This window comes from Ictalurus furcatus, chromosome 24, assembly GCF_023375685.1.
Source record: "Ictalurus furcatus strain D&B chromosome 24, Billie_1.0, whole genome shotgun sequence".
NCBI lineage: Eukaryota > Metazoa > Chordata > Actinopteri > Siluriformes > Ictaluridae > Ictalurus > Ictalurus furcatus.
In genome coordinates, this window is record NC_071278.1 from 5,691,347 (window position 1) to 5,711,153 (window position 19,807).

Consider the following 19,807-nt stretch of genomic DNA (forward strand, 5'->3'; position numbering starts at 1 on the left):
CTTTTGAGGAATTTTAAAGTGTAGATCTGGCAACACGGAAAAAAAACCCTCAACACGGAAGTTAAACTACGGCTCCGATTGTAAACCCGGACCGAGAAACGCTTCAAAATCATTATAAAAACTATTTTTTATTCGGAATCCCGTTACTTTATGCGCGTTATTTTGGAGGTGAAATTACTCCAGGGGATTGTAAGGAGGATTTGTTAGGATAATATGTAGTGTTTAGCCGGTGATGTCGGAGAGCTGGTTGAAGGATCAGGACTTAAACCCTACGTGTCACAAGCTGCGCGTGCAGCAACACTGGCATGTCGGGTAACACGGCTCGGGTGTTTCACGTCATGTGTGTGTAGCTTTACAGATCAGTATTGTTCATCCGGTCAGATATTGACAGCCGAGTAAAAGAGGCAGCATGTTCCAGAAGACCTCTCTGACCACCATCATAGTGGGAGTCTTCATCGTCTACGTGCTGCACACGTGCTGGGTGATGTACGGCATCGTGTACACAAAACCCTGTGAAAAGCCCAGAAGTGACAACTGCATCAGTCCTTATCTTGCAGGAAAACCTCGCCTCCAGGTGAGCATCATGCACCATTTCACTTTTCCATGCTTTCAGACGTGCCTTTGCTGTATCTCGTTCCCAAGCTTCCATGGGACTTGCTGTCCTTCATTCCTATGTGTTTTCATGCGTCTGATCCACACAGATGAGCATCTACACAGCTCTGAAATCCAATGCTGAAGGAGGACACACACTCATCCACAGGGAGGAGGACTTTGATGTGCACACCAAGTTCGAGAGGTAAAGTTGTTCACCAAGCATGCATTAATTGTCAAAGTAGTAGGTTTAAGTTTATTTCAGGAAACACACTGTTCGTGATATACAACCCACCTTGTTTAAAGGTTATACTAAATATTAATAAATATATTAGTTATCTGGGACCGTCACATATTTCGTCTTTGTTTTATGTATCCTCCTGACTCTTTCTCAAAAAGCTTGCATGCATTTGAGATGAAATCATTTCTCTTGTCCGACAGCAATTTGTCATTGATTACACTTTAAAAAAAAAAAAAAAATCTATAAACTTTCGCTTTATCACGACCCTCCAACTTTTTTCCTCTCTTCCATGGAGTGAATAAGACAAGAAACACAGCTTGACATGTTAGTGAGAAACCGGAAAGTCTTCTGAATGTTGTTCTATTGATTTTATATTTGTCTTTATTTAACAGTCATGTTACCGTGATGGTCGCACCTGAGACAAAAATCTTTTACAAGTGAGCCCTGGCCAAGAAGGCAGCACAATAATTAACATAAACAACATTCAGACACAGGACATAACAACAAATAACACTTATAACAGTTGTGTGAAACTAACCAGGAGTAGTTATACAAAAATAGAATGATAATTGTTTCGGGAACACGCCCACCATCTTGTAGATCTCCCTATTAGCCTGTATTGAACAAATATCTCTCGATAAGACTTGAGTGATGAGGTGTTTTTTGTTTCTCTCTCTAAAGGTTAATAAACGTGTCCCTGCCCAAGAAGACACGGCAGAATGGGACGCTATACGGCATGGTGTTTGTCCATCAGGCAGGAATGTCTCCGTGGCAGGACCCACGCCAAGTGCATCTGGTCACACAGCTCACCACGTACATGTTGCCCAAACCCCCGGAGGTCAGCTTGATCACTGGCCAGGAGCTGCCCCGGGTGAGACGCTCTTTCCATAACTAATGAGAGCGATGTTTGTGTTTATTAGCGGATATTAGCAGAAACTTTTTCTGTAAGACTTTGTGCAGCCACCAAATTGTGACTGTTTATGAATCTCAGCAGCAGGAGCAGAGAACCCCGGGGGGTGATGGAGAAGTGGACCGGCCCGTGTCTCATTGGCGCTCCCGTCTCACGCTGAACATCGTGGCCGAGAACTTCCTGTTCGACCGAGAGGCCATACCGAGTGACGTGCATCGCTATATGAGAGTGTGAGTGTGAGCTTCCTCAAGTACACTTTCATACGTAGATGAGATGAGATGTGAGCTTAATCTGACCCTTGTGAATTCTTTAAATCGCTAAATTCTCTACTGCTTAATTTCTGATAGTATAAGTTCAGCACTATGTTAGTGCAGTGGTGGCTCAGTGGGTAAAGGCTCGGGGTTATTTGATCAGAAAGTCTTGGATTCAAACCCCAGCACTGCCAAGCTACAACTGTTGAACTCTTGAGCAAGCCACTTAACCGTCTCCGCTCCAGGGACGCTGAAGCATGGCTTTCTGTTTTGCTTTCTTTCTGTCTTTCTTTCTTTCTTATTGTATTTCCTTCTTATCATACTCAAATTATGAGACTTGTACATTGGGCCTCATTTGTCTCTTAGTAAAGTTGTGTGTAAGCCAAAACCAAACTAAAAATTTCCGTCGGATTTACAAAAGTTTCGGAAATGCTGATTTGCTTCATATGCCACTCGCTGCAAGATTTTAAAAGCTGAAAATAAAGCTTGCTAAAGTGTGTACGTTAAATGGATGGTGAGGTTCTCGTTTAAGCCAGAAACCTTTGGTTTATAGATGCATAACGAGGTGCTGACCTGCGGTAACTGCCTTGTAACTGCGTCGTAACTGGGGTTTTCATTTAGGGCTAGTGGAGGAATGTGCTCTGATGTAGTTGGGAACACGCCTGATGTTTGCGTACCAGACATACCAGATCGGATGCTTAATGTGTCTCTGTTTGAAACGTGCCAGTAGCAAGAAATCCAAGCACAGACGAAAATTGGACAGGAATAGCACAGGATCTTATGGTCAGTTCTGCCATTTGCACCACCTCGGCTTACAGCTACCATCTGCACAGACCGCCCTGCCCTTCTTTTATACACCAACGTTTCTTCTTCATTGAAATACAAGTCTTATTTGTCTTAATGCATTTGGATTTTTGTCTTTTTAAAAAATATTTAACATGTCTTTAATGGCATTAATATGAAACGACAGGTTTAAAAATATATTTGTTTGTGTCATTGAAATACATAACTAATTTAAGCATAATTTTCATGAATGCAAAATTTCTTGTGTAAATGCTCATACAAAAAAATTTACACACAAATCTGTTCATATGCAGTTTGATAAATTAGTTTCATTTTGTTTTGTTTTTTAATATGTTAATTGGGAACACACATCAATACAAAATACAGTAAAATGTTATAAATATAATAATTTTGTTCCACAAGATGTTAAAAATAAATGAATATATATATATATATATATATATATATATATATATATATATATATCTCAAATAAGGATAAAAGAACATGAATGAGGCCCATTGTAAGCAGAAGCGCACACACACACACACACACACACACACACACACACACACTCACTCTGATGTACTGCTGTTTTTACAGAACTTTTCCTTATTTCCTGTCTGGTTTTTAGGTACCAGAGTGGGAAGAAGTTTGTGTACCTGCCTCTGCTGTTTATAGATGAGCTGAGTAACCGAGTGAAAGATTTAGTGGTATGAAATTCACTGATTACAATGGGAGATTGATCTCATCGTGTGTTTGTAGACATCCAGCGTGTCACGTTTACGTGTCTTTCAGGAGATCAACAGCAGCAGCACTGAGCTGTCTCTCACTATTTCATACGACACCATCACTCTGGGAAAGCTGCGCTTCTGGATCCACATGCAGGATGCCGTGTACTCGCTGCAGCAGTTCGGTGAGCAACAAAACAGGTTCTTAGCTGTGCGTCATGAGATAACGATCGTGGTTACATAATGTCACATGGAGAGCTTAGGTGTGCCGAATGTTGGCTTCCATTTGGACATAGTTTGGTTTTGGATTATGCTTGCAAGCATGGCTTTGGTTTTAATGTTTGGATTTTCATTTACAGTTATTCGTTTAGCGGACGCTTTTATCCAAAGCGACTTACAGATGAGGAAATACAAGTAAAGCGATATATCAAGCGGAGAACAATACAAGTAGTGCTACTATACAAGATCTTTTAATTGAGTTCTTGAAAAAGCAAAGTGCGCAGAGTAGACGTGTAAGAGCCAGAGTAAGGTGTTGTATGTTTTTTTAAGGGGTTAGTTACGTGTTTTTTGAAGATAGTGACAGATTCTGTGGTCCAGATTGAGGTTGGAAGTGCATTCCTCCACTGAGGGACAGATAGTGTAAAGGTTCTGGAAAGGGACCTTGAGCCACGCTGAGTAGGATCTACTAAGCGTCGCTCATATAAAAGCGGATTTGTGTGTTTTATAGCAAAGATAAAGCCAACGATAGCTTTTAGTAGGTTGGGTACAGTGTCATAGTACCTCGTGTGGAGAAAGAAAATATGGAAGAAATCTTTCAATTCTACATGCTTCTGTTTTATCGATGCTGTACGTGTAGTAGCTTGCAAACTGTCGACATGGTGACATGAAAATAGCAAACCAAAATTGCTCGAGATTCGATTCCCAACTCCCAGCCAGCTCTCCCCTATTATCAACCAATACGGAGAGGGTGACGGCTAACACATGCTTCCTCTGAGACACCTGAAGCCAGCCAACCACATCTGTTCATGCTGCATCACAGCAAAGCAAAGTGATACACGCTTGTCTAGTGTCAGTGTGATTGAAAGAGGAGCGTTGATCTCCCTACGAAAGGGTGAACGCTTTTCTGTTACGCCACTTAGGAGCCTGTAAACACCTTTTATAGGCAAAAGCAGGTTTTATTGAAGATTTGACCATCCCCTTTCAGTGAAAAAAAATTAAAATAATAATAATCATGTTATAACTGCAACATAGTATGTTTTTACTAAACTCCATAAAAAGTCCATAAATCCGGCTTTTTAAATATGTAAAAAATATTAAGAAAAAAGACAAGTTGCACTGTGGTTAAATGTAGAATTAAAACATATTGTGTTATACGAACAGTTGTGTTCAAGTTGACATTACTTACTGGTTTTGAAGTTAATCAGCTTTAGATTAGGAAATGAAAATCCTCCAATAAGGATGAATAAAGACAGTCCCTCCAGGATTTCACGATTTTGTGATTGCAGAAATGAACACAGTATCAAGCAAATGCTGCAATATTCTGAAGAGCTTGTAATTTTTCAAAAGCATTGCAGATTTTCCACAGATTTGGGTCAAGACGCGTCATGTGACGTCATTCAGCCAAAGCCCTCTTCGATTCACGTGCATCGAACACGAGTACAGCTAAAAAGTCTCCTTTACAATTTTGTGCAATTGCGATTTCGCCAATTCAAATAGTTTTCCGCAAAAAAAAGCACAAAAAACTCTGCAACTTGCATCGTAAAATAAAAATAAAAAGCCGCAGAAAAATCATGTTTCGCTGTAACGATTACAAAAAAAAAACCACACACACAACTCCTCAAAATCCTGTATGGACTGAAAAGAAGTTAATGTAGTTGCTGTTATTTTTCCCTTTTTTTACTTTCAAGTGACCAATCAATTAGGTTTAGAGATATTAAATACAGCTTACAGCTCCAGGGTCCCCGGTTTGAGCCTGAGCTCAGGTTATTGTCTGTGTGGAGTCTCTGTGCATGTGCATGGATTTCCTCAGGGTTCTCTGGTTTCCTCCCACAAATATAAACATGGCAATAGACGGAGTGGCTACACTAAGCTGCCCCTAGGTGTGAATGAGTGTGTGTGTGTGTGTGTGTGTGTACGGTACTCTGTGATATACTGGTGTCCCATCCAGAGTGTGTCCCTGCCTCACACTCAGTGTTCCCAGGATACACTCCGGATCCTTCACAACCCTGACCAGGATAGAGCAGTTACTGAAGATGAATGAACAAGTATAAAAAAATCTATATAACCGTGGTGGTTATTAATGATTTCCATTCGCACCATAGACCTGTTATAACAAATGTTATAATCACAACAGTTCAAACTGCAATTATTGAAACATTTTGCTGTTGTAGGCTTTACTGAAAAGGATGCAGATGAAATCAAGGGCATATTTGTGGACACCAATCTCTACTTCCTCGCCCTGACCTTCTTCGTCGCTGCCTTTCATGTAAGTAGATTTAGAACGCGTCTTCCGCTTGAAGGTCTCTTTTAAGTCATCGAAAGAAAAGTAGGTTTTTTTTTTACTGCGACGCATTTATACATCGATGTACTTCTCAGCTCTTATTTGACTTCCTGGCGTTTAAAAATGATATCAGCTTTTGGAAGCAGAAGAAGAGCATGGTGGGAATGTCCAGCAAAGCAGGTGACACAGTTACTTACTTTTTATTTATTTTTAAGTGAAGTTGTCCTGTAGTGTAGAGCACGCTTTAGTGGCACTGACGTTAATATGACTGTGTGCTTTCCCAGTGCTGTGGAGGTGTTTCAGCACCCTAGTGATTTTCCTCTACCTGCTTGATGAACAGACGAGCCTGCTGGTACTCATCCCTGCTGGAGTAGGATCTCTGATCGAGGTACCTCCAAACAACACTGCAACACTAATACTTTTTTTTTTAAACAGTTTGGCAAAAAATAAGTACACAGATTTCTCCTAAATCCTATGTCTGACAGTTGCTGATGTAGAATGCATTTAGATGTTTTATTCCTGAAGAAAGGCTAATAAGGTGCATGATCAAGCATGAAGCGATTCTAATACAGTGAACATTTTTCACCTTTAGTATCTTTTGTTTGCTTTTACAGGTGTGGAAAGTGAAGAAAGCTTTCAAAATCTACATTTTCTGGAAGGGGCTTACTCCGACTTTCATGGTGAGAGTGTAGATTTATCTCTGCGGCACATGCACACGATGTTCGTCCACAAAGCTTCTTTTCAGATCGAACTATCTGCCTTTTATAATCGATATCAAAATTCGTCTTTCAGTTCGGCAAATCCGACGAATCCGAGAGAAGGACGGAGGAATATGACAGTTTGGTAAGAAGTGATTCGCTCAGAGTTGTAGGTGTGCCAGATGTAATATGTTAAATGTTTGGTGTTTTTTTTTTTTTTTTAGAGCTCATTGTGTTGTTGTGTATGTTGGTTGTTCTTCACAGGCGATGAAATATCTGTCCTACGTGCTGTATCCACTGTGTCTGGGTGGAGCCATTTATGCACTTGTATTTGTGAAGTATAAAAGGTACAGTGCTTTCTTTAGCATTGCTGCTGATATGCTCAGAGGTGCTAACATTTATGGTCACTTTTCATGAATAGACAAGACTATTACCTCGCTGTTTTCTTTCTCTTGCTTGGTGCACATTAGCTGTCTCAGCGACCGAAATGCACCAAAAATGGGATTTTTGTCATAAAAGTCTGTTTGTTTTTTTATGTCTGTCTGTCTGTCTGCTAGGATTTTCTTGTTAGCAATATTGGCACCTCCTGTAGGATGAACATGTTTAGCAGCTTCACTCCTTTCTCTTGGGTTTAACTCTGAATGTTTTGTCTTGTTAACAGTTGGTACTCCTGGCTGATCAACAGTTTAGTCAATGGTACGTTTGTAATGATGCACTGAGATTATCCTGCATCTCATTACACGCTTATGGAAGTTATCATTTCATGTGTAAATCATAACATTTTCAAGTTGAAAGATTTTGAAGGCGTATTGCACGGTTTAATGTAATATAATGGCTCTGGAAGTGGGGTCCGTGAAGCACAACATCGTTTTGAAACAGCAAAGGAAATCACAACCCACCTTTATCAAAGTTATTATTTATTACTGAGTTCATGTAGTTATTAGCCTGCTTGACCGAGTTTAAATCCAAAAAGAACTAAAGTCAAGAGTAATATAAATAATCTTTGTAGAGTTGAATGACTGAATTGATCTGTGAGTTGAAAGTTCAGCAATGAATATTTGAATACTTGCTGAATATTATGAGAATAAATCCTAAAATAAATCTGTAGTGTGGAGGCCTGTTATTTATTTATTTATTTATTTATTTTTAACAGTTGAAGGGTTTCCTGGCTGCGGAACGTTTGAGAAACCCTATTTTAACGAACACGTTTCTCTTTTTCCTAACAGGAGTATATGCTTTTGGATTCCTCTTCATGCTACCTCAGCTCTTTGTGAACTACAAGGTTAGCATCGAATGAAACAGAACATAGTACAACAGTACATTTTGTACACAGTACATAGTACAACAGTACATTTTGTACAACAGTACATTATGTACATAGTACAACAGTAAATAGTACACACTACATTTTGTACACAGTACATTTTGCGTTTGAGTTATAAGATTATTCAGTATTTGGTACAAGAAGCTGTTTCATATGTCAGTGTTTGTTTCCAGTAGCACCTGTGTTTATATCTGTATCAGTCGTCTGATGTTTTTTCTTCATTTTAACAGTTAAAATCCGTGGCTCATCTGCCCTGGAAGGCCTTTATGTACAAGGTAAGTGATACGCTTTAAGAAATACTGAAAGGGTGTAGACAGTGTGGCTATGTGAAGGAATATTCATAATAGCTTCTCAACCATTAAAACTCACATGCACTCTGGCATGAAGGAGGAAAAAAATTCCTATTGAGCAACGAAGCCTCCAGCCTTCAGTACACAAATAACTTAAACACATGCCATTGGAGTTTGAGTGAAAATTCTCTCCATAGAGCACATTTTTGTGAAAAATAAGAGTGTTTGTTACCATAACAATGAACCACTTTGTTTGCATTCCCTTAAGCCAAACTGAAAAAGACAAGGAAATACATTTAAACTAACAGATTAATTGTACAAGGTTTCAAAGATGCTCCTTCAGTTTCATAATTAACAAAAATATAATATCTAAAACACAGTATACATATATAAAAATATAATAGTAATAAAATAGGCATATGTAAAAATATTAGCGTATGTTATAAAATATAAGTGTATGTCTACACTTTGCCTTTATGCCTCAGGTCTAGAGATTGACAGAGTCACAGAAAAACTTGTTGCTCTTCATTCTTTTTAAACTATTATTATCACTGATGAATTGTAAAACAGAGGTACATTTTCTTTTAACCATGGGTGGGGCGGGGGGCATGCTGTTATAAGAAAAGAGTTAACTACAGGGTGTGATGTGTGATCTTACCATTACCACCCTCAAGTTTTCCAGGAACAGTGTTTTATTCCTTTTATACCACAGCAACTTACCAACACTTACACATTTTTATTTATTAAAGAACAGCATGTCATACTTTTTTTTTATTTAAATCCTTTTTAGTTACAGTTACATTTATCTCTTAAAGATAATAAGTCATGTTACCAAGAAAGCTGAAAGCACAAATAAAAACGTATTAGATGTTTTTTTTTTTTATTGTTAAATAACAGCACATTTGTTAAATTTATTTATTAGCCTTATATTTTGTGGTGCACCGAGAAAACATAACGTATTAGAACAAACGCATTAATATAAACCTGTGATTTGAATTCTAGCTGGACTTACTTACTACGTTTACATACACATCAAATTCCACTGAAGGTCTATATAATACGATGTTTATGTGTACAGGCATGGGAATATTCCTCTATATGTAGTTGTTGTTAGCCTACAGCTAAGCATCTGTTATCATCACAATTCCTTACGGACTGAACATACACATATCTCCTTTCAGTGGATTTTCTGAATGAGGTGTTTACATCCAACAAATTTCTGATTAAAACAGGCATATTCCAGGGGTGGGAATCAGAATTTGAGGAATCAGAATATTGTCTTAATCTGATTCGGGTAATCGGATTGTGGCGTTTACATGACTCAGTACTAATTAGAGTATTGCCAAATTTTGATTAAAATCGGAATAACGATGTGCATGTAAATGTATATATTGTCTGAGCTGCTGTGATAGAAAATGGTCACCTAGCAATATCTCCCTCTAATAAAACATGTCTGGACTGTTTAATGATTTTCTATACATGTTTATATCCTCAGGCGTTCAACACGTTTATTGACGACGTCTTTGCCTTCATAATCACCATGCCAACGTCTCATCGGCTGGCCTGCTTCAGGGACGACGCGGTGTTTATAATTTACCTGTATCAGCGATGGTGAGCCATGTTCATGCTTCAGTTATGCAAATTAAAATGTAAATGAAGTTTAGATTCACGTGGAAAAAACGCTTTTTTGTCTCTTACAGGCTGTATCCCGTGGACAAGACCAGGGTGAATGAGTACGGCGTGTCTTATGACGAGGAACCAAAACGAAAATCACACAAAGAGTAAACCGACCCCGGCGTCTAATCAACCTGCAGGAAACGTCCACACGGACGCTCTGAAACCGTGACGAGGACACAGACACACAGTTCAGTTAACACAATGGGTGATTGGATCTGGTGTCCCCTTTGGAGTTGGACTTCTGTCTCTTACATGTGCTTGCTGTTTGTGTCCTGTTCTCCTCATGTTGTAATCCTCACATGAAAGTGGGATACTCCACTGGAGGGGTGATTACTAAATGAGCTGAATTGATGTTATTGAGCTGACTGGGTCAGCTTAAGGTGGTGTGGTTTGGTGTTTAGACTAAAATGTCCTTGATTTGCTCAGGATAGAGCCGAGTTAGCTCAATAACACACACGGCATTAAATCAGAGCTTATTATTAATGCGTACTGTATCTGCCTGCTATTCCCTGTTATCCTGCTTCTGACCCAAAATCCCATTTGACCGTTTTTTTGATTTCTGGCATTTCTCTGATTATAACGAGAGGAACATACGCTCAGATGAAGGCAGAAGTATGATATCTTTCATTAAATAGTGTTTTAAAAAATATATCACATTTGTGCCAAATGAACAGAAGATTTGATAGTTAGTTGAAAGCCCTGATGGGAGAGTGTGATCTTTCTGTGTACTGGGTGAGAATGATCTGCGTGTGAGTTTGTGTACTATATTCCACTAAAGTGTTTAAAGGGCATTGATTAGTCATTTATTCCTGAAGTCCATGCATTGGTTTATAAGGAGGATATTTCTACCAGCTTAAAATTGCAACGATTAGCACTTTTTGGCACTTTTTTGTTTTTAAATCCGAAAGCTGATTGAAACATCGCAACTGAAAACAATGGGATCAATAGGATTTTCCCCCCCTTAATCACCATCAAGGTACTTGCATTCCTGATGTTATGGTCATCATAATAACGGTGAGGCATGACTAAACCCGCATATGCATTGTATGTTTTTAATATTAATTTTCTAATGTTCCTATGCATCTTCACTGAAATAAATCAAATCCTCCACCAAATTCTGGCATCTGTGTGGTTTCATAATTTTAAAAAAGTCCATAGTAAAAATAAAAAAGGTTTGTTTCCATAATTAAAACCTTAGTTTATAAATCACATCTAATGTCCTCATCTTAGGTGTAGGTCAGGCATCACAAACTAAAATAATGATTTTAATAATTAACTGATATTTATATTGCTATAAAGACTTCATTTTTATACTTTTATTCCATTTCTGTTGAGAAGACCTAGCATAAATGTAGTTGTATTTTTCACTTTTTCAGCTAGAATTTTTTTTTTTCACAGCCATTTTTAAAAAATCAAATTAGTTACGTTGTCATCATTACTTAAAGTTACATAATGAAAAAAAAATCTTGAGTAGTTTTGATATTGTTTAGCATGTTCGCCTCACACCTCCAGGGTTGGGGGTTCGATTCCCGCTGCTGCCCTGTGTGTACCGAGTTTGCATGTTCTCCCCATGTTCTATCCGAGTTTCCTCCGGGTACTCCGGTTTCCTCCCCCAGTCCAAAGACATGCATGGTAGGCTGATTGGCGTCTCCAAAGTGTCCGTAGTGTATGAATGGGTGTGTGAGTATGTATGTGATTGTGCCCTGTGATGGATTGGTACCCTGTCCAGGGTGCACCCCGCCTTGTGCCCGATGCTCCCTGGGATTGGCTGCAGGTTCCCCGTGACCCTGAAAAGGAGTAAGCGGTAGAAGATGGATGGATGGATAATTTTTTTATGTGTGCTGGTGTGTACAGGTTATGTTTAATTTTAATGTGAGTATAGAACCTGTTTAGAGTGTGTAATCTGGCTTAGGTTAAATTTCATGCTTTTTAAATATAATACCAACGACTACCTCTTAATTATTTGTTAATAAGTTATTTAATTTGGATCATTTTAATAAGAAATAGGAGGATGAGCAATTTTTAAAAGCTGGAGGAAGTACATATAATAAAGTTTTCAGAGTGTGGAATCCTGATTTAAATCTGGTAATATGTTTAATTTAGCTATTTTAAATATAACCGCAAACGGTTATTTATTAATAACTTATTTAATGTTATACCTAGCATTAAAGGCACACATACAGTAAAAGCTACCATTCTAGATTGACGTCTAAAGACCACGCCTCCATGTTCTCCCCGCCCACGAAGTGACGTATAGGAGTATATAAGGTGATGGCCCGCCTCTGTTCAGTCCCTTTCCGCTCTGTACAGAAGACGAGAACGTGCCTAAAGGTGCTCGGTTCTTCTAGCGAAGCTAAGGCCTTTGAATCCGGCGACTAGCACCGTCAAAATTAGGCATCCAGATCCTGAACTGTGTTAAAGTGAAAGTACAATGGCCTCTGTCTCCGAGCTCGCCTGTATTTACGCCGCTCTCATCCTCCATGATGATGAAGTTACCGTCACGGTATGTGTTCAGTCTGAGCTCCGGGCAGCGCGCCGCCATCTTTAGCGGTAACATCACTGTCACGTGGTGTAGCAGGAAAACGTGATGTTATGTTCCAGATCCTAGCTGCTATTAAATCTTATATTTATCACTCTACATCTACAGTGACGAACTGAAAGTTTAGTAACTTCTGCTTCATGTAGCCTCCTAAAATGAACTCAGTAGCTTAGTTGCTAGCCAGTTAGCATTAGCATGTGAAGTGTGTTTGTTAGCGCTAGTTTTAACTCCTACAACGCGTGTAAATAAAGTTAATAGCTTAGCAACTGCAGAGGAGTTTATCATGTGTGTTTGTTTAATATAATATCCAAACTGGGTTGTTAATTGAAAGATAATTGACACTAGTAGTTAGCTAATGATGCTAATGCTGGTGTTGGTGTTTCTCAGGAGGACAAGCTGAACGCCCTGATCAAGGCTGCAGGAGTGACCATCGAGCCTTTCTGGCCCGGTCTGTTCGCCAAGGTATGATTTTATTTATTTAAAGAAGTATTCTAGAGTAATTTAGGATTTTCCTGACCACTATATCCCTTCCAGACTTATGCTACTGGTCAAAATCCTCATGGTGGTTGCTTTAACTTGATGTCCATCAGGCTTCTGGTATTATAAATAAATAAGTGAGATCTGGGAGACAGTAATAATAGGCAGAATGGCTTTTTTTTTTTTTTTTTTTTTTTTTTTTAAACTAATCACTTGTGTTAGCTGAAAGTGCAGAGAAGCCAGTGTAAAATCCCATAGAGTGCAGTATCCGGTTGATGTTAGAGCTGTCATTATACATGGTACATAATCCATCTTATTCCGCCTTCACATGTGCCACTAATGGACCAGTTTCCCAGCAGCAAAGTCATTTACTGTTATTATTTATGTTTACATTTATTCATTTAGCAGATGCTTTTATCCAAAGCGACTTATAGGGTAGGAAATACAAGCAAAGTGATAGATCAAGTGGAGAACAATACAAGTAGTGCTACTGTACAAGATTTATAATCTTGTACAGAGAAGCACAGTGTAGAGGTGTAAGAGTCAGAGTAAGTTTTAATTTTTTTTTTAAAGGTAATATGGTGTTGGTTAAGTGCTCACAGAAGAGGTGGGTCTTTAGCTGTTTTTTTGAAGATGGTGATGGATTCTGCAGTCTGGATTGAGGTTGGAAGTTCATTCCACCGCTGAAGGACGCTTGTATATTATTATAAATGCCTTTATTTATTAGCTAGATAACTAGTCTGGTTATGGCGGTGATACTAACACTTTACACATTGTAAAAGTTCATATACTGCAACAAGAGATTACACATGTAAGCCTGTGGCCTGACTGGTAGTGATGTCATTCATGAACGAATCTTTAATATGACTCAGAAACAACGAGTTGCCTGAGTATGATTCATTTTTGACCGTGCATGTGCTGCAACATTCCCATAAGTCTGTACAGGAAACAGAAATGATTAGTTCAGCTCTCGAGTCTTCGGGTTCTAGTCATTTGTTCTTCAGGTGACCGCCCCATAAGCAATACACCATGCACTACTGGAAATGGGGTGAACTAAACATTTCTGTATTGGGGAACAGATGTGACAGAGAATGGATCAGGAGGTGAACTAAGAGACTCCATAGCGTGAAGACCCAGCTAAGCTATTAATTAATTATTGTTTCTCATAATTCAGCCTTGGTTGTATTAGCCTATAGTTTAAGTACTAAATGTGTTGGGAAGTTGGGACCATGTTAAATTCCTCATCACTACTTACTGGATCATCCTACCTGTGTCCCACTGATGAACATGAAATCCTAGTGGTGTCATGTCTATCTACGCTTAGCCTTCAGGTGAAGTCTGAACACTTGAGGCAGGGAGGTGTTTTCAGCGGTCTTCCTGTAATGTTGTTGGTCTTTTGTGCATTACAGCAAGGGTTTCTGGGTAATATCACTAGTTCTTCAGTCTGAGTACAAACCCAGCATGATGATGCAGTGTTGATGTGTAATGTTTCAGGCTCTGAGCAGCGTGGACATCGGTAGCCTGATCTGCAACGTGGGAGCTGGTGGTGCTGCTCCTGCTCCTGTCGCTGGTGGAGCTGCTCCTGCTGCTGGTGGAGACGCCCCAGGTACGTACTCTTACCGCTATTCATCAGATTGAGTTTCATTTCCATAAGGTGCGGTGCATTTGTCGTCTGGTCTGCTGAAATTTGAAATTTTGTACAGATGAGCATACACATCATTGTACATAACATGTTATTAAATAAGCAGTGTTTACATCCTTTTTTTTTGTTTTCTCTTTCAGCCAAAGAAGAGGAGAAGAAGGAAGAGAAGAAGGAGGAGTCTGAGGAGTCTGATGATGACATGGGCTTTGGTCTCTTTGACTAAAGTGCTTTTACAATAAAAGAGAAAACCTGACTGAGTGTTTGTTTCTAAATGGTCTCTATATACTGACGTATATTTAAAAAAAAAAAAAAAAAAGTTCACAAGACACAAAAGGGAGTATTTGTACTTTCATGTACAGTTGCAATCAATTATTCAACCTCAACGTAATTCAAGTTGGTCACTTTACAGACTTTCAGCTGATTTCAGTGAACAAATCAAACAGAAGCAATTGAAATAGTTAAACAATTAATGCTTCAAATGGTTTCTCCAAATTCAACTGAAAATGCAACTTCTCTCTTCTCCAGTCTCAAAATTATTCAACAGCACAAATGTGTAAAACCCGTGTTGTCTCAAACACACGATGCAAATAATCAAGGGCTTCATTGGTTGCACCAGGTGTACTTGAAATACCTGAACTGGCTTGGGGTGTGTTATGTTTGACTCCATGTTAGAAATATGGCTAAGTCAAAAGAATGATCCAAAAAGTTGAGAGATCATTGCCCTTCACAAACATGGAACAGGATATAAAAACATAGCAAAGACATTGAATGTTTCTATGGGTGCTGTTAGAGTGATGGGTTGATGGGATGACCCTATTAGCACTAAAACTGCAGGTCCCTTCATTTTTAGGACACACCCATTCTTATGCAACATGAGTTAGTATTACCCACCTATTATAGCTTTTCTGAAAATTAAACAGGCCAATCACTGGCATAAATATGCCTTATATTGTCTCCTGCTACTTAAAGCTTATTTCATTGTATACCTGCTGATATGGCTGGTCCCTAGAGATAAATACCCTAGAGATCTGAACATCCCAATAACAGTTTATGCTCATGTCTTACCCTTGTTTCTGTGGGTAATCTCACATGTATACTACAGATATATCTAAGAGCTGCTGCTCTAATAAGAAAGCTCATCCCAAGACTCCTCTTGATGATCTGCTCATACACCTGTATAGGATGGGGTCCATTTTGAGTCTGGTTTCTCAAGGTTTCTTCCCCACGTTGTCTCCAGGAGATTTTCCATGCCACCATCACCTCTGACTTGTTTATTAAGGATCTAAAGCTACATCCAAATTTCTGTAAAGCTGCTTTGTGACAATGTTAAAAGCTCTATACAAATCAAATTGAACCGAATTATAGGAGATCTTTTTCAAATTCAAAAGACATTTTAAAGCACTTACCCTCAACTTTTAACTAAAACATGTTTTTGGTCTTAATATGATTAAGAAAAAGCAGTGTATAAAATCACAGATTTTATCAATAAATGAATATATGTAAGGAATAATCGACTCTGGTCTGTTGAATTATTAGAAAATAATGCACACCCTGACCTTGGGTGTGTATTATTTTCTAAGAATTCAACAGACCAGAGTCGATTTTTTTCCACTTATACCACAGTTACCACACCTCAAGACACTGTTCAGATGTTTTATGTTCAAGATCTTTGTCAGGTTTTTGTCCTTAAAACGCTTGTGTGTGTGGAACTAATTTATTACGCATCCCATCTTAAGCCTCTGTTGCTAATTCCAAAACATTATTTTAGACCTAGTAACAGAGGCTTGAGCCATTCATATGCAGTTATTGGAAAGAGAGAGAGAGATCACAGTTTTTCGCAGAACAAATAAATAAATATAGATATTCTACAGAATCAAGAATTCAACAGCGTTGTGGTATAACTCATGGACTATGTTTACATGCACATCAATATTCTGATATTAATCATAATTTGGCAGTATATGAATTAGTACCAAGTCATAAACACCTCAATCTGATTGCCCGATTAAGACAATATTCTGATTCCCAGCCCTGGAATATGCCTGTTTTAATCAGAAATGTGTTGCATGTAAACACCTTATTCAGAAAATCCACTGAAAGGAAATATGTGCATGCTCAGTCCGCAAGGAATTGTGGGTGCTAACAGATGTGTAGCTGTAAGCTAGGTACTTAGGAATGGCAACTCAGGCATACTTACAACAACAAATGTATACAGGAATATTCCCATGCCTGTACACATATAAACATCGTATTCAGAAAATGGCTGCAACCCGAATATAGACCTTAAATAGAATTTGATGTGCATATAAACATAGTGATTGTGGTTGGATCACGATTGTAATCAACATATAGCTTAAGTGTTTTATTCAATTCACTATAAATCACTTGATTAACAATGCAAAAATGGCAGAAAATAAGGTTTAGGATCCTACAAACAGAAAGGTGACATTAGCATTATTTTATCAGCTGCTTTAATGCTTTTTAGTTTGAAGCTCAAACCAAGGTCAGTTTAAAAAAAAAAAAAAAAAATCAGGAGGATCATGAATACAAGAGTAACACATTTTATTAGTTAAAGGTTCTGTACAGTCAGTTTTTTTTCCTGAGAATAATTTATGTGACAATGTGGATTCATTTATAGATTGTACTATACACAGGGGCGACATGACCAAGTTTATCAGCCTGGGGAAAGACAAAGATTTGTTGTAAATGTCTACATTTACCAGCTTTGAGGAAGCAATGAGTAAGAAAAGGCCTTTGAGCTATTAAAACTGTGCTTTACTGTCTGTTATGAGTAAGAGGTGTTTACTGAACTGAACTGGTTTCTAACAGTCCCTGATGACATTTTTCTACCCATTAATACCCCAGTATTAGAGATTTTATTTTTTAAATCTTAATTCTATAGACCATTCTTTAAAAAATATATGCATTCTTGTGCAGAATATGATGACGTTAAACAGCATGATGTGTTATGTCGTGTCTCAAGGTGTCCCCTGAGTGGAAGTCAGAGGATAAAAAGTACAACGTGAGCCCTCGGGGGTGTGTGCATGTGTGTGTGTGCGTGTATGTAAATCAGAATAATGATAGGGTCTGCTGTAGAACAGTTCACAAGAGGAAGTGTATGAGTGTCTGCAGTACACCTCTGGGTCAGCTCAGGTTGTTCCAGACTCTGCATTAACTCTGATGTCCATGTGGATTCCAGTTGTGGTGTTTTCTCTGATAAAAGTGTCAGTTGCTCGAGTTCATCTCTGGACTTAATTAAAAAGAAAAAAAAAAAAAAGCCAGCACAAACAGTACAATAAAAACTAGATTAGCATTGTATCTCCAAGTCCACTGAACATAGAGTGTGTATGTCTCTATAGAAAAGGCTTATTTCATATTCTTGTAGTGAGACATCACTGGTGAAGAGCCACTGGTGCTGTGCTGTGATTCAGTATATGACATCACCATACTGTCCAAGCAGTCGACATCGTGTCCTCTCGTCTCGCTCCTGTGCTATTATAGTGTCTCTCTGTCCTGAACTCTCCGCTCCAGAGGAAAAGACTAGTGGGGCCGTGACTGAGCGATCATCTTCAGCCTGGCCTGGTCGATTACGTCCAGCAGGTTCTTGGCATCGACGGCGAGGGCGTGTGCAGCTGTGAGCATCTGTTTCTTGTAGTCCTGCTGCAGGCTGGTAAGCATGTACTGCTGCGCCAGCTTCATTTTATTGATCAGCTCAGCCAGGTCCGAGTTCAACAGCTTCTGAGCCATCTCGATCTGAACTCGCAGACAAAACACATATCAGCTTACATTAAACTCTTTGTGTATAATATATAATCTAATGCTTAGTCCCCGTTTACTGAGGCGTCCTCTTCCTGCATTTTTACATTTTCTCTACTCAAACACTCATAAAACTATTAGTACATCCTTCATGATGTTAAAACGTGTGTATTAAAGCAGAGAATATAATAACAGCGGTATCTCAAATGACATACTACTATATTCTTAAACTATACATTACACACTTTAGTATGCATTACCTGGATGTTTGTAGACTAACAATGTGTCAAACTAAACATTTCTGGACTAAATTCAAATTGCCAAACACAGCACAATACCTCATCCATTCACGGTGAATACTGTAAATCTTTCAGAGCTATGAGAGAAGATCTTTGAGAGCCTCGTCTCAAACCTCATATTATGGCCAATACTTAAAAATGTTTTCAATATAGTAATCTATGGAACCCGCTTTTATACAGTGAGGGAAAAAAGTATTTGATCCCCTGCTGATTTTGTACGTTTGCCCACTGACAAAGAAATGATCCGTCTATAACTTTAATGGTAGATTTATTTGAACAATGAGAGACAGAATAACAACAAAAATATCCAGAAAAACGCATGTCAAAAATTTTATAAATTGTTTTGCATTTTAATGAGGGAAATAAGTATTTGACCCCCTCCCAATCAGAAAGATTTCTGGCTCCCAGGTGTCTTTTATACAGGTAACGAGCTGAGATTAGGAGCACACTCTTAAAGGGAGTGCTCCTAATATCAGTTTGTTACCTGTATAAAAGACACCTGTCCACAGAAGCAATCAATCAGTCAGATTCCAAACTCTCCACCATGGCCAAGACCAAAGAGCTCTCCAAGGATGTCAGGGACAAGATTGTAGACCTACACAAGTCTGGAATGGGCTACAAGACCATTGCCAAGCAGCTTGGTGAGAAGGTGACAACAGTTGGTGCGATTATTCGCAAATGGAAGAAACACAAAAGAACTGTCAATCTCCCTCGGCCTGGGGCTCCATGCAAGATCTCACCTCGTGGAGTTGCAGTGATCATGAGAACAGTGAGGAATCAGCCCAGAACTACACGGGAGGATCTTGTCAATGATCTCAAGGCAGCTGGGACCATAGTCACCAAGAAAACAATTGGTAACACACTACGCCGTGAAGGACTGAAATCCTGCAGCGCCCACAAGGTCCGCTGCTCAAGAAAGCACATATACATGCCCGTCTGAAGTTTGCCAATGAACATCTGAATGATTCAGAGGACAAGAGGAAAGTGTTGTGGTCAGATGAGACCAAAATGAAGCTCTTTGGCATCAACTCAACTCGCCGTGTTTGGAGGAGGAGGAATGCTGCCAAGAACACCATCCCCACCGTCAAACATGGAGGT

General features: G+C 38.9%; 3 protein-coding genes across 9 annotated transcripts in view; 2 read left to right on the forward strand and 1 right to left on the reverse strand.

The window, feature by feature from the left end:
• The first annotated feature begins 27 nt into the window (after nt 1-27).
• Nucleotides 28-11,111, forward strand: clptm1l (CLPTM1 like). Of its 2 annotated transcripts, none has more exons than XM_053613265.1 (17): nt 28-574; nt 702-796; nt 1,514-1,703; nt 1,824-1,972; nt 3,411-3,489; nt 3,575-3,692; nt 5,898-5,992; nt 6,103-6,187; nt 6,292-6,395; nt 6,622-6,687; nt 6,800-6,850; nt 6,970-7,052; nt 7,367-7,401; nt 7,932-7,987; nt 8,260-8,304; nt 9,815-9,930; nt 10,020-11,111. In XM_053613265.1, the coding sequence occupies exons 1-17, from the start codon at nt 410-412 to the stop codon at nt 10,102-10,104; spliced, it is 1,617 nt and encodes a 538-aa protein (XP_053469240.1). In that variant the 5' UTR covers nt 28-409; the 3' UTR covers nt 10,105-11,111. The 2 variants fall into 2 exon arrangements, with proteins under 2 accessions (XP_053469240.1, XP_053469241.1); XM_053613266.1 differs by having other exon boundaries at nt 1,827-1,972.
• Nucleotides 11,112-12,279: 1,168 nt separating this feature from the next.
• Nucleotides 12,280-14,907, forward strand: rplp1 (ribosomal protein, large, P1). Its single transcript, XM_053613350.1, has 4 exons — nt 12,280-12,499; nt 12,923-12,997; nt 14,507-14,618; nt 14,795-14,907. The coding sequence occupies exons 1-4, from the start codon at nt 12,428-12,430 to the stop codon at nt 14,875-14,877; spliced, it is 342 nt and encodes a 113-aa protein (XP_053469325.1). The 5' UTR covers nt 12,280-12,427; the 3' UTR covers nt 14,878-14,907.
• Nucleotides 14,908-17,199: 2,292 nt separating this feature from the next.
• Nucleotides 17,200-19,807, reverse strand: part of ptk2aa (protein tyrosine kinase 2aa) — a 113,372-nt gene continuing 110,764 nt past the window's right edge. For all 6 annotated transcript variants that reach the window (XM_053613278.1, XM_053613277.1, XM_053613281.1 and 3 more), the window contains one exon: nt 17,200-18,407. In XM_053613278.1, the coding sequence (XP_053469253.1) occupies nt 18,195-18,407 (213 nt within the window). In that variant the 3' untranslated portion in view covers nt 17,200-18,194. The remainder of the gene's footprint in view (nt 18,408-19,807) is intronic.